The 13,745-nt window shown below is 41.8% G+C and overlaps 1 protein-coding gene across 4 annotated transcripts in view; it reads left to right on the forward strand.

The window, feature by feature from the left end:
* The window catches only part of c13h6orf136 (chromosome 13 C6orf136 homolog), a 30,698-nt gene that overhangs the window by 8,106 nt on the left and 8,847 nt on the right, over positions 1-13,745 (forward strand). For 3 of the 4 annotated variants that reach the window (XM_047383720.1, XM_047383717.1, XM_047383718.1), the window contains exons 2-5: positions 944-1,154; positions 8,243-8,923; positions 11,697-11,785; positions 11,873-12,073. In XM_047383720.1, the coding sequence (XP_047239676.1) occupies positions 1,056-1,154; positions 8,243-8,923; positions 11,697-11,785; positions 11,873-12,073 (1,070 nt within the window). In that variant the 5' untranslated portion in view covers positions 944-1,055. The remainder of the gene's footprint in view (positions 1-943; positions 1,155-8,242; positions 8,924-11,696; positions 11,786-11,872; positions 12,074-13,745) is intronic. The other variant, XM_047383721.1, reaches the window with a different exon arrangement.

A 13,745-nucleotide genomic window follows, 5' to 3' on the forward strand; every position in this document is an offset into this window, starting at 1 on the left:
GTTCAAACATCCTGGGCCAAGAAATTGAATTCCTACCTGTCGATCAATGCTTTATATCAGTGTGTGAATGTTGTGGGTGAGGATGGATGAAAACAAGTTGGGTAATTGTGTATAGTCAGAACAGCAACACATAGGTTCAGTCCATTTATGTTCTGTTTTTTGTATTTCATAAATTTAAACAATTACCAAATTTTTTCTCTGATTATAGTCTATAAGACTTTCCAGAAAAGGTTCACTTAAAATGTGTTTATATGACAGCAAACTAAAACTTCCTTTTAAAAGATGTTAAAGGCATAGTTTCTGTCTGTTCTCTAGACATGGTTTTCCATCCAAATGTAGAAATCAAGGAAGACATGACAGGTATAAACCTATTTACGTAGTTTATCCTAAATTTAGACAATGTTTTAATAAACATAAGGAGAACATTGTCATCAAATAACTGTATACTCTTGTAGTTGAGCAGTAGACCTAATTTTGAGAAGTGCAAACAGTGGTTTGGAAATCTGTTAGTTAGAAAGCTGATAAACACAGACAAGTGTAAAATAAGACATAAGGTGAAACAAGTTTGACTTGCAAGGGTGAGACAGTCCTCTGCCAGAACAGCGACTTCCTTCTCACAAAGGGAAAATCCTTGCACTAGCCTTTTATTTACAACTCACATTCCTACAAGCAAAAAGCAGGAATCGGTTCAGCCAATTCTTACAGAGATTTCAACCTAAAAGTGTAGTCATTCCCATATATGGTAGAAGCTTGTCATGCCCAGATAGTGATCCACTCCAGACCGGATTCCTTAACCTTCCACAAACACTTTTTCACACAAAAAAACTGTCATAGGAATCATCTCAACTATAGTAGAAGTTCAAACATAAACATGATTTAAACTAAACAATGATAACTTATATACATTTTTCCAACAAAATCTAACTCTTCTTTGTGCTCTCAGGTTTTTGAGATCCAGAACACCTTGCAGCAGTTTGGAACTCCTGCTCTCTGCTTTCTAGTGGACTTTGAGTGATGTTCAGCTGGTGACTGGGGTAGCGCTGATCCCCACCTGAATGGCTGTGAGCAGAGGAGGCGTGGCCTTCTGGATGGGTTGTGTCTGCAACCAGAGCAGAACAAAACCAATTCAAAAGTGGTGCCAAACTCTCAGTCAGGTAATATATTGAATTTTAAAATCACTATACCTTTGGCATCTGTTATGTATAATTTGAAATATCAATTGGAACTTAGGCAGGGTTGCCAACACTCATGCTGCTGGCTTAAGTCTCCTGCTTCTCCTTTCTTCTCCCTCCATGCAGGAACACAGGGACATTATTTAGACTGGATTATCTGTCATTGGTCATTTTAAATATGGGCATTTTTACTATATGTCTTTTGATGGGTAGGTTTTGTCACCAGTGTGGGCTCTTTATTTGTTGGTCAGTGGCATAAAAAGACATGCATCTGGCAGTATTTACTGTCTGTGTCCAAAGACATCCATAATTTACAAACTTGCAGCTGGTGATTTATTTATTTAAAATGTGTCCAGTTGCTGTGTTTTATGCATACCATATGGAGCAGATGGGTGCCTACATGTGCCAGAGCAGTTTTGCTCTACAAAAATGACATCTCATCCATTTGAGTAATAGCGTGTTGCTGTGTGTGTGGGCGGGCTAATGTGTAGAAATAGGTACGTTTTTGTTGAGTGGGTGTGTAAGCACGAGTTCGTCACTTGAAGTGTACATTTGTAAGTGTGGCCAGAACGGTAGAAGGCCCGCAATCCACAGCACCTAATTACAACAAAGGGCTGAACCGGTAGAACCGGCTGGTCCTGGGGGTGGGGGGAACCAAGGCAACAACATGAATCCCCCCTGGGGGCCACTCCCACAACTGGCCCTCGCGTGTCCTTCCAGCAGTCTAGTACCCAGAGGTCTGCCAGTCCAGCCAGGTCCACAGGCACCACGCAGACCCTGGCAGGTGCTCCCAGCCTCCAGGCTGCTACTGTCCACCCGGACAGTCCCAAATCCCTAAACCACCTTCCCAGACCCTGTTTTGGAACACCTATGGCCCCACACCCCAGTCCACCAAGCCCCAACCACTACAGCTCCCAGACCACCCACAAAGCCAAGGAAGCTGTGGAGGCGAACCCCAACCCTGCGCACACGCAGCAAAACACATGGGGGGCCTCAGCGAGCCCCAAACCACCCTGATACGCATCACTGGAGGGGAAGCAGGCCAAACAAGAGAGCACAGCAGCCCCATGTTCCGGCCTCGCTTCAATGCTGGCAACCACAGCAACCCCCGCGCCAACAGCTCCATGCCAGTCTCACCGCCACCCAAGGGCAACACCCAAATGCAAAGTCCACCTAGAGACAGCACCGCCCCGGCACCATTATCCCAATACCCCCTGGCCCTCCGATGCCGAGATGGCAAAGCCCATTCCCCATACGCCACTAGGTGATGTATTGGAGACCAAACCAATTCAAAGTGAGTTTGTTGGTTTTTCTTTCAAGCAGAAATTCTCTTCTTAGAAAGTCTAATAACATATTTTTAAAATGCATTTTATTTAAACTCGTTTTTTATTCTTCTAGTTCTTAAGAAGGATGTGACATCTATTTGTTTCCAAATCTATTTTTTGTGATGCCACCAAGAAGGCAAAGTGAAGGGCAGATTGGCAGAACGGTATTACTCTAGGCATGTTGATATGTCTTTACATACTTTTAGGCAGAAGCCATAGGTGGGGTCAGCGAGCATGTGGATAGTTGTCAGGTAAATCTCCAATGCAGTTTGGACATGTGTTGGTGAGAAACCCATTTGAAACATCCTTTATCCTGTGTAGTGCGTTCTATGAAGGCTTTTGTCAGCTGAAGATTGGCATTTTCGGTCATTGACGTCTAAAGAAGCTAGTTATTACTAGAGGAAATTCTATGTTCATTTGTTCAATGTTAAATTTGGACTGGATATTAGATTTTAGTTGGTGATATTCAAAGATTGTTTTATCAGTGCCATATGATTTTTCTAAAACATTAACGAGTATAAAATATTTTCCATCAAATATGTCCGTTAAATGATTTAGTCCTTTACTGTCCAATGATGAAAAACCTTTTTTATTTTTGCCTTTTTAACTTGTGCTGCCTCCCAGAGGACACCAGAAGATATATTAGGTTGTTCATTTGTTCTTTTAAAATCTGTCCACTTTCTCTCAAAGAACCTGGGGAAATCTTCATCTTTAAGTAACGATGTGTTAAACCTCCTACGTTTTGCAGGTGGTATTAATGTTTTTTCCGTCACCAGCATAGTTACTGGTGCATGGTTGCTTAAGGAAATAGGATGAATTTGTGCCTCACATAGCTCGTTCATAACAGAGTTGGTGATTATAAAGAAGTCTATATGGGAGTACGAGTGGTGGACAGGGGAGAAAAAAAGTAAATTCCTTATCTGATGGTTGACCTGAGCACCAGGGGTCACACAGACCAAAATCTTACATATTCTGCTTTATTGTATTCACTGAGTGCCAGTTGCCAAGTGCAGATGATCTGCTGAGCCTTTCTAACTTTGTGTTCAAAGTGGGGTTGAAATCTGCTCCCACCATCAGTGCTGTGTCAGTCTGAATTAAAAGGGCAGAAAAGAGACTGATAAAAGCTTGGTTCATCACATTTGGACCGCATATATTAGCTATACACCAGCCTTTGTTTTTTGTTTCTGTTAATAATCAAAAATATCTCTTCTGGATCAAATATGCTGTCTTTGTATGTAAAGCTGTATCCTTTTATTAATTAAATAATTAATGAACTAAATAAAAATGAGGAATATCTGGTTTAAGTGTTCTTAGCTCAGATTTGGATTTGTGGGTTTCCTGAAGTAAGTTTTTCTAGTTGATCTATGATTTTGTGCTTTTTAATATTATTTCCAATTCTACATACATTCCAAGTGACAAATTCTATTGAGTTCATATCATGAAGTATGAGGTTTAATCTGAGTTTGTCCTGTGTGTGTGTGTGTGTGTGTGTGTGTGTGTGTGTGTGTGTGTGTGTGTTCCTGTTTTGGCATTACAGTGAGAACCAATTTTCCGATATCACCATTAAATTTAGGACCATTTGTACCAAAGTGAGGACATTTTGCTGGTCCTCACAACCTATTTTGCTAACGGTTAGGTTTAGGACTAAGTTGTGAATTAAGTTTAGGTTAAGGTTAGGGTTAGGCATGCACTGGTAATGGTTAGGTTTAGGGTTATTGTCAGGGTTAGGGCATAGAAAGGGTTGAAAATGACTGAAAATCAATGGAACTCAATGAGAGTCAACACACGGTCCTCACTACATTTAGCAAAACAAGAGTGTGTGTGTGTGTGTGTGTTCCTGTCTTGGCATCACAGTGAAAACCAATTTCCCGATTTCACCATCAAATTGAGGACCATTTGTACCAAAGTGAGGACATTTTGCTGGTCCTTACAACCTATTTTGCTAACGGTTAGGTTTAGGACTAAGATGTGAATTGAGTTTAGGTTAAGGTTGGGGGTAGGCATGCACTGGTAATAGTTAGGTTTAGGGTTATTGTCAGGGTTAGGGCATATTATCTAATCAGTATTTACTGTTTAATCTTACATGGGGCGCGTACCCCAGGAGACCATCAACAGTTTCCTCGTCCAGGTTGTTGGTGGTGAGGAGCAGAACAGAACACAATGGTTAAAGTGCACTTGATATTTGGCTGGTTTTATTGGCTGGTTTTTACTTTAGCCACTTTCTGGCTTGCAGTGGTGATTTACAGATGAGGTCAGAAAGGAGGCTCCATGGACCATGATGTTTGCAGATGACATTGTAATCTGTGGTAAAGGTACAGAGCAGGTGGAGGGCAACTTATAGAAAAGTTAAATGAAGGTCAGCAGAAGCAAGATAGAACACGTGTTTGAATAAATGTGAAGCAGGTGCAAAGGTGATGCTGGAAGGGGCAGAAGTAGGGAAAGTGTGTTTAAATACCTGGCATCAACTATCTAAAACAGTGTAAATGGTGGTGAAGAAGAGGGTGCAGGCAGGGTGGAGGGAGACAAGTATGAGGAGTGAGGAGCTCCATGATTGAAAAGGACATTTTCTAAGATGGTAGTGAGACCTGCTATGATGTATGGTTTGGAGACTGTGGCTCTGTCTAAAAGACAGGAGGCTGAGCTGGAGTTGGCAGAGTTGAAGATGTTGAGATTGTTTTTGGAGTGACTGAAAAGGAGAGGATAAGAAATTAGCAGAGTAGAGGAACAGCTAAAGTTGAGCAGTTCGGAAATGAAGTTGAAGAGAAAAGATAAGAGTTAAGATGGTTTGGGCAGCTGGAGGAGCAGAAAAATAACCCAGAGAAGATTTATGGGCATAGTAAAGGAGGACATGGAGATGGCTGGTGTAACAGTTTATGAGGAAAAGGGATAGCGTAAGATGGAGGCAAGGGAGCTGCCTTGGCAACCTCTGGGGGGAGCAGCAGAAAGAAGAAGGTAGACAGTTTACATGTACAACAGTGTAGGTATAATTGTACTTTTACAGTGTTTTGCTAATCTTCCTGATTTCTTCAGGATAGAACATGTTCATAGTCCTGCAATTTTAAACTTCTGCCTCAGGCTGTGAGCATGAAATAGGCTCTGTTGGGCATGAGTGTGACCACAGATGATGAAGCTGGTTGTCCATGCATAGATGTACCTCGGAGACATTAGACTTGCTTTGACAATGATATTCTGCTCTTCAATCCAGACCACACTATGCTTATGCAGCACATACTGTACCTTTGGTAGTGCTGTATCTATCCCACATGGTGAAAAGGTGAGAGTAAGATGCTGAGAGTAAGATGCTGTGGATGTTGGAACTGTAGGAGCTGATATCTATTATACAATGTCAAAATCTTTAGCTGAGATCATTTAAGGTTTAAATTGTTGGTGATCAAATAACGATATGCCCCACCCACCCCACCATAACATTTCATCAAAATCTCACTCCATACTCATCACAAAAGTTGGCAACCCTGGCTAAGGCATTGTGATAGGCTGAAAAAAACATTGTTAGGGTCCTAGAATGCAAAGTTCTTAGCTCAGCCTAGAAATATATATTCATTTAGCACCACTAATTTTGGACAAAATTTTAAATCTAAACAAAAAAGACACACTGTAAGTTTATCTTCAAAACACTTAAAAATAGCTTCTATTAAAGTTGCAGACAATTTCAGCACAGTTTAATTTAATGAACTTGGAGTCCAAATTAATTTTGAATGATCAGAACCAAATTACAAATTGATTATTTACAGTCCAAGTCAATGTAGTTCATTCAAACTGAATATGTGAATTAAAGGACTTAATCTGGTCAAAATTTACAAATTGGATTTTTCCGTGAATTAACACTATTACACCAACCCTAACCCCAAGTTAATGCCCTACTCAGTTGTTCTAGTCAGTACTAGCACTCCAAAATCTGGAGAAGGAAAAATGTGACCGTATTTCTTGTCACATTTGCAAAGTAAAGTCCTTTAGAGCATTAAGAGCAGGTCATTGAGATCCAGTTATGCCCCTTTTCCACAGGCTCGTTTTAGCCAACGCGGCTCTGCACCACTCAGTTTTGTTCTACTCGGTACAGTAACTGTTGTGTTTCCACTGACCAGCCAACGGCTGAAGCAATGGTGGCTAAAGCCCTGCCTCCAGCCATGAGTGTAGTGCGCTGTGCTGCTATTAATGTTAATGTGTTACATTGTCACATTAAAGTAATCTGCGTGAAATGATAAAAAATTTCTAGAAAATAAAAACATAAACTAAATACTAATGTTTGACTGTGTGTATTAATATATATGAAAGAATGTCTTATGTTTTTTATGTCTAAAATGATCCACTAAGATAATTATCTGGACCACAGCCCAGCCAGAACAAAATAAGGCTCAGAGGTTCTGATGTGATAGGGTGGGGGAGGAGAATCAGTCAGGAGAGACAGTGCTGTCAGGGACTGGTAAAGCTCCAAAGTTTGCCTGAAGAAATTACAATTTTAGGCTTTATGAGGAAGTTTTTATCATCAACGGCAATAACAAGGACAAGGACTTTAAAGAGCAAAACCGCATGAAGTTAGTTTTAGGTTGGATATTGCATATTTTTGCTCCGCACATTCAGCTGGCTCGTCCTCCCGTTGGGTCCGATCCAGACAGTCTGATTACGGGCAGTTGCTCTCTGCCTGCTCCCTCCTCCTGCAGACACTGGTTCACTTTAGGACCGTCAATAAATGTCCGAACCAAACACATTGTTTCTTTTGTGTGTTTTGGAGGAAATGTGTGTGCCTCTACGCATCTGATTTTATGTGTAATCACGTGATTTAGGATGTTATTAAATACATTGCATTGCCTGCGTGTAATTCAGAAAGTTGATTTCTCCTTTTTCTTTTCTGTCAGCCTTCAGGCTGGTTTATGACCTGTAAATGGTAAAATTACATGTTTGACCTGCTCCGGCCACTGTGGTCCTTAATATTATTGTAGTTGCTCTTGAGTTTTATTAACTTTTCCCTGCACTATCTCAACGAAAACCTTCTCGTTTGAACTCCTCCCACGGCCAATCAGTGAAAAGCAGTGTGGTCACGTGACATGTATTCCCTACTCAGTCCCGGTTGTACCTGCTCAGGAGCAGGGACCAAAAGAGTAGGTACCGGTACGGAAAAAACTCCGAGGGGAGTCAAGTAGGGCCAAATTGAGCCAGTGGAAAAGGGGCATTACTTTGGAGGCATTTTAACACCAGGTACCTTCTTAAAGCCATCCACCTGTGACTGAATAAGCCAGTCCGCATGTTAATGGTAGGTCTGAACAGGACCACCACTAAACAGGCATGCACAAAGGCTCCTTGCATGTGCATTAATTGTTTGATTAGCTTACTATGTATCTTTAAATAAGTTAAATTCCTGTGAAGATAGGTAGCAACCAGCACCCAATCACTTTCTCCAACCTTCAGGCAGTGATAGTAGGACCAAGTTTGAGATGTCTTTCCAAATCCAACCTTACTATTTGGGTTTATTCTATCTACACTTGTATAGTATTATGATTCAAAGTTCTACTACTACTTACTACTTATGATGATGATGATAAGTTGTGTAAAAGTGTGAGTCTTTTTAAGTTCTATGTATAAGCATAAGCCTGTAGTCTGTGCTTAATTTGTCATATAGACTGAGGATGAAGGATTCTTTAGTCCAGCAAAATAGCAGGTGTTTTATGTCGGCACATTACAATTTGTTTAACATAAATTGTGTGTTAAATGCTCAATGCTCCATTTTAGGTGTTTCAGAGGCAATGGATCTATCAGACATGTCCACTGAGCAGTGCTGCTTGGGCCCTGGCGCCTCCGAACAGCCTGAGATATCAGAAGATGAGGCAACCATTGCTGTCCCATCCACTCCATCATGCTAGCCAGCAGAGAGAAAATTGCTATGAAGAGGACTGGGAGGAGTCTCGCAGCCTGTGTGTACTAGTTTCACAGGAGAAGTTGAACAATATGCACACACTGCTGAAGCTTCCTGTCTTCACTAACATTCAGCCAGAAGATTTGATTTCTTTGGGGAATCACAGCAGTGACACTGATTTTCCCTTCGAACTGACAACTGTGGATGGCAGCAGAGAGGATGACATCAGCATTGAGAGCCTCCAGATGAAAAAAGCAGATGTTGCAAAGAGAGAACATGGCTGCTTCAGAAGTCTGTTTGAAACAGAGGATTGTCTTGTGCCATTCATGTATGGCTCACAGTTTTATTGTTTCCATTGTCCAAGCACGCACCATGGAATAGGCAAAATACTCAAATCCTCCCAAAATAATGGACTCAACAGGACGACTGCTGAACTGCTCCTGCTGCTGCCTACCTCTCTGTGCAGCCACCTGGGCAGAGCAGAAGGGCAAGTGAATGAAGGAGATGGTGAAGAAGAGGAGAAACTGAGCATGATGTATGAAAGACTCAGGCTAGAGGTAAGCTTTTAACAGGTGTCATAACTTTAGCCCCTTTCACACCTCAGTTCCACAATAAGCACGGCACCACAAAACCTTGATAACGGACCATTTTGTCATTTTCCCATAAAACAATGTGATCCACCTTCATTTCCCTAGGGCTGAGCTCTATGTATTAATCCAAATTTACGTTGTCCAAATGCATTCAGTGCCTGAACACCAGCAATGTTTTTGTCTCAGCATATTATCTTCATCAGATTATGCTGATCAACATAAGTCTCAGAGTAAATGGACACTGTAGAGTGATGCAACCTCCTTTCTGTGTGCACTGACAGGCCAAGTACAGTCCCAAATGACCCCTTATAGTTCATAGGCGCAGTTTTTTACTACCTCCCGAGGTGGTTCACGGAACTAATACTGGTGGGATGACTTCTATCTCACCATGCTATGTCAAGACATTTCAGTTGATTGCAAGGTATAATAAACTAGGGCAACACAATATATTAATTGCAAATTAATTATCCCAATATCGCTATACAATGTGGATATCACAAAGGACCGCCTGGACCTCAAAAATTGTTAGCTAATTATGGAGGTACTATGCAATCATGGAGGTAACATACACTGCTCAAAAAAATAAAGGGAACACTCAAATAACACATTCTAGATCTGAATAAATGAAATATTCTCATTGAATACTTTGTTCTGTACAAAATCACACAAAAATCATCAATGGAAATCACATTTATTAACCAATGGAGGCCTGGATTTGGAGTCACACTCAGACTTAAATGGAGAAACACACTACAGGCTGATCCAACTTTGATGTAATGTCCTTAAAACAAGTCAAAATGAGACTCAGTATTGTGTGTGGCCTCCACGTGTCTGTATGACCTCCCTACAACGCCTGGGCATGCTCCTGATGAGACGGCCGATGGTCTCCTGTGGGATCTCCTCTCAGACCTGGACTAAAGCATCCGCCAACTCCTGGACAGTCTGTGGTGCAACGTGACGTTGGTGGATGGAGCGAGACATGATGTCCCAGATGTGCTCAATCGGATTCAGGTCTGGGGAACGGGCGGACCAGTCCATAGCTTCAATGTCTTCATCTTGCAGGAACTGCTGACACACTCCAGCCACATGAGGTCTAGTATTGTCCTGCATTAGGAGGAACCCAGGGCCAACCGCACCAGCATATGGTCTCACAAGGGGTCTGAGGATCTCATCTCGGTACCTAATGGCAGTGAGGCTACCTCTGGCGAGCACACGGAAAGAAATGCCACCCCACACCATTACTAACCCACTGCCAAACCGGTCATGCTGAAGGATGTTGCAGGCAGCAGATCGCTCTCCACGGTGTCTCCAGACTGTGCTCAGTGTGAACCTGCTTTCATCTGTGAAGAGCACAGGGCGCCTGTGGTGAACTTGCCAATCCTGATGTTCTCTGGCAAATGCCTAGCGTCCTGCACGATGTTGGACTGTGAGTTCAACCCCCATTTGTGGACGTTGGGCCCTCATACCATCCTCATGGAGTCGGTTTCTAACCGTTTGTGCAGACACATGCACATTTGTGGCCTGCTGGAGGTCATTTTGCAGGGCTCTGGCAGTGCTCCTCCTGTTCCTCCTTGCACAATGGCGGAGGTAGCGGTCCTGCTGCTGGGTTATTGCCCTCCTACGGTCTCCTCCACGTCTCCTGGTGTACTGGCCTGTCTCCTGGTAGCGCCTCCAGTGTCCGGACACTACACTGAGACACAGCAAACCTTGCCACAGCTCGCATTGATGTGCCATCCTGGATGAGCTGCACTACCTGAGCCACTTGTGTGGGTTGTAGAGTCCGTCTCATGCTACCACGAGTGTGAAAGCACCACCAACATTCAAAATTGACCAGAACATCAGCCAGAAAGCATAGGTACTGAGAAGTGGTCTGTGGTCCCCACCTGCTGAACCACTCCTTTATTGAGTGTGTCTTGCTAATCTCCAAAGATTTCCCCCTGTTGTCTATTCCATTTGCACAACAGCATGTGGAATTGATTGTCAATCAGTGTTGCTTCCTAAGTGGACAGTTTGATTTCACAGGAGTTTGAGTTATATTGTTTTGTTTAAGTGTTCTCTTTATTTTTTTGAGCAGTGTACATTCAGGCTCTCTATGCTTGTAATATATTCGACACTTTCTTTGCAGCATAAAATCCTTTGGAGCCTAAAAAGGTGGTATATAATTAGAAACAATACACAGTTCATTAGGCATTTTGAGGTCAAGCGTCTTGCCCAGGGGAACATCGACATGTGGCAGTAAGAAGCTGGAGTTGAACCCACAATTTTTAGACTGCAAGCAACGAGTCTACCCACTAAGCTGTTAAACTCTTAGCTTTCTGTTATGTTTTGTTAACCTAATTTTTTAAGCATGTGATGGAATCATGATTTGCATGTTCAATGCATAAATGGGCATCTTTCGACTATACTCAAAACTATCACATTAAGAAACCACACAGTACATTTGTTCTTGTGGGGTCAATAGCATTTACATAAACCTGCGTTTATGCAGATGAGGTTCTGTGATATAGTCCTTAGTCAAGATATTAAGTATCGGCAGGTCAGTCCCAGGCAGTCACAGCCTCGGTGTGCGCCCTGTGTCTGAACAATCCAACCCATATGTATCACCATCAGTACTGTTTAATTTGTACCTGCTGCAATCTTGTTATTTTGAACATTTAAATTTTACCGGAAGGACTGAAGTGGAAACCTGCAGGGGTGCTGTGTCAGATTTTTAAAAAATGTATTTATTTATTTTTTGCAGCTTCCAAGTTTCTTTATGACAAACCATGACTACACCATGTACTCAAATGATGTGGAATTCATCAATGGACTGATAAACATCAAGACCAGGTGATTGCATGTTCAAGCTGGATGTTACTTGATACAATATGTGCTGAAGAACAACAGTAGATTTTTGCTAATTCTGTTAATGTGTAGAGGTCTTGTCGTGTACCGGTTCACACTCTCCCTGTGGCGCCTTCTGTCCCTGTGTTACTACACTGAGGCTCGGCTGGATGTGCTGAAGCTCACCAAGCATATGGAGGACAGGACCATTAAGGCTCGCTGGAGGATCAAGGGCCTTCCCTTTCACTCTCTTCTGCTGCGCTTCTACCGGAAAGACAAATCCCACCTGTACAGGTCTTTGAATTCACAATGCCATGATTTCCTAGTATATTGCAGCCTTATGTTTATTACGATCTTTCTCATAAATTACATTTTTTTGCTTTAACTCCTATATACCGAGCGTTCCCGATACCGGGCGCAGCAGTATTTTCACCAGCATGATCATTACTAACACAGGTTAAACAAAAACCAATATATGTATCCTGCGTATCTACTTTACAGGTAACGGCTCGTCTACATGACAGAAACAACCTTTTCTACCTCAACAACACCCAATTTCAACCATAATCGGCTAAATTTAGAAAAGGTTCGACCAGGTTCGATACAGGTTTTTTAAGGCCTATACTGATTATTTTGACATCAGTCTAGCTGGTACCCGATATGTGCTGCCGATTTTGTTTGGTTTTTTTTGGGCTAATTCTTGAGGACGATATTCCTTTTTCCACCTCTATTTACATGATAGCATTGACACAATGATAACAAATGTTACACAAGTCTCAATTTAAACAAAAAGAAACATCTGTTAACAAAACAAAACATATTAAGAATGTATAGCAAACAATGTAGAACATTTAAATATATAACAATAAAAACAATCTTAACACTTAAATGTTTGTGTGATTGTAGCAGCATGAGGCCTTTGTAGCGCATATTACTTTCCTCAGAATTTTTGTAAACAGCAGTATAACAAAAATAAATGTTTTTTTTTTTTTTTTTACATTAATAGGCCTACGGAAACTGTCAAAGACGGACACACAGATTGAGGGAGAGGGACACACACACACAGAGAGAGAGAGAGCGAGCCCGAGCCCTTACTGTAACAATCAGTAAGATTGCAATATATGTTCAGATCAGACCCACCACTAGGGGGCCAACAAGGGCTATGTAGTTAAGTAAGCCGGTAAACAAGCCAATGTCAAGCCAATATCTGCCCATTCAAAGGGCACGTGATCTCAAGGCATGGCTGCTGAATGCAGTTGATGGATCGGTGAACGCATGCACGTATCGACCATCGTATGGTCAATTTATCGGTCGACCTCTAAAAAAGAGCCTAAAGATGCACACCCAGGAAACACACAGCAACGTCGGTGCAACACGATCCAAACGACACAGACCTGTCAAATGAAAGCCCAGACTCTGCTCTTTCCAATGATATAAGCATCCCCACCCTACGTGCAAAACTTACTGAACCAGCAGCAGAAGAAGAGGAAAAATAAGGCTTATTTCATAAAGCTAAAAACATCTTTTACATTTGCTGTTTTATGGTCATAATCTGTGATAAAGTATACATTTCTGCTTGCCTCCTATAATCCATTGTCCCTGCATGAATTTGGTACAGCTAATGGTCAGATTCTGTGCTTTGGCTTGCTAGATGTTTTGAATTACAACTGCATGCTTTCAAAGGAATATTCACATCACAAAAAGCATTTTGCGGGCAAAATATTTTTGTTTTATGTACTGCACATACATTTACTCTCACTCAGCTTGAGTGATAATTTTTAGACTTAAGGGGTATTCTCTGGAGTCTTATCTTCATTTTGGTTCCAGAACCATTCAAATAACCCTTGTAGTTCCTTAGATATATTCAATTCATTTTGGGTATGCCATTTTCGAGCACATTTCTCAAAAAGAGGCCTTAGGTTTAAGAGGTTAAAGTCTTATAAAGGCCTCCCTTCTAGACACAAGC

This window comes from Girardinichthys multiradiatus, chromosome 13, assembly GCF_021462225.1.
Source record: "Girardinichthys multiradiatus isolate DD_20200921_A chromosome 13, DD_fGirMul_XY1, whole genome shotgun sequence".
Classification (NCBI taxonomy): domain Eukaryota; kingdom Metazoa; phylum Chordata; class Actinopteri; order Cyprinodontiformes; family Goodeidae; genus Girardinichthys; species Girardinichthys multiradiatus.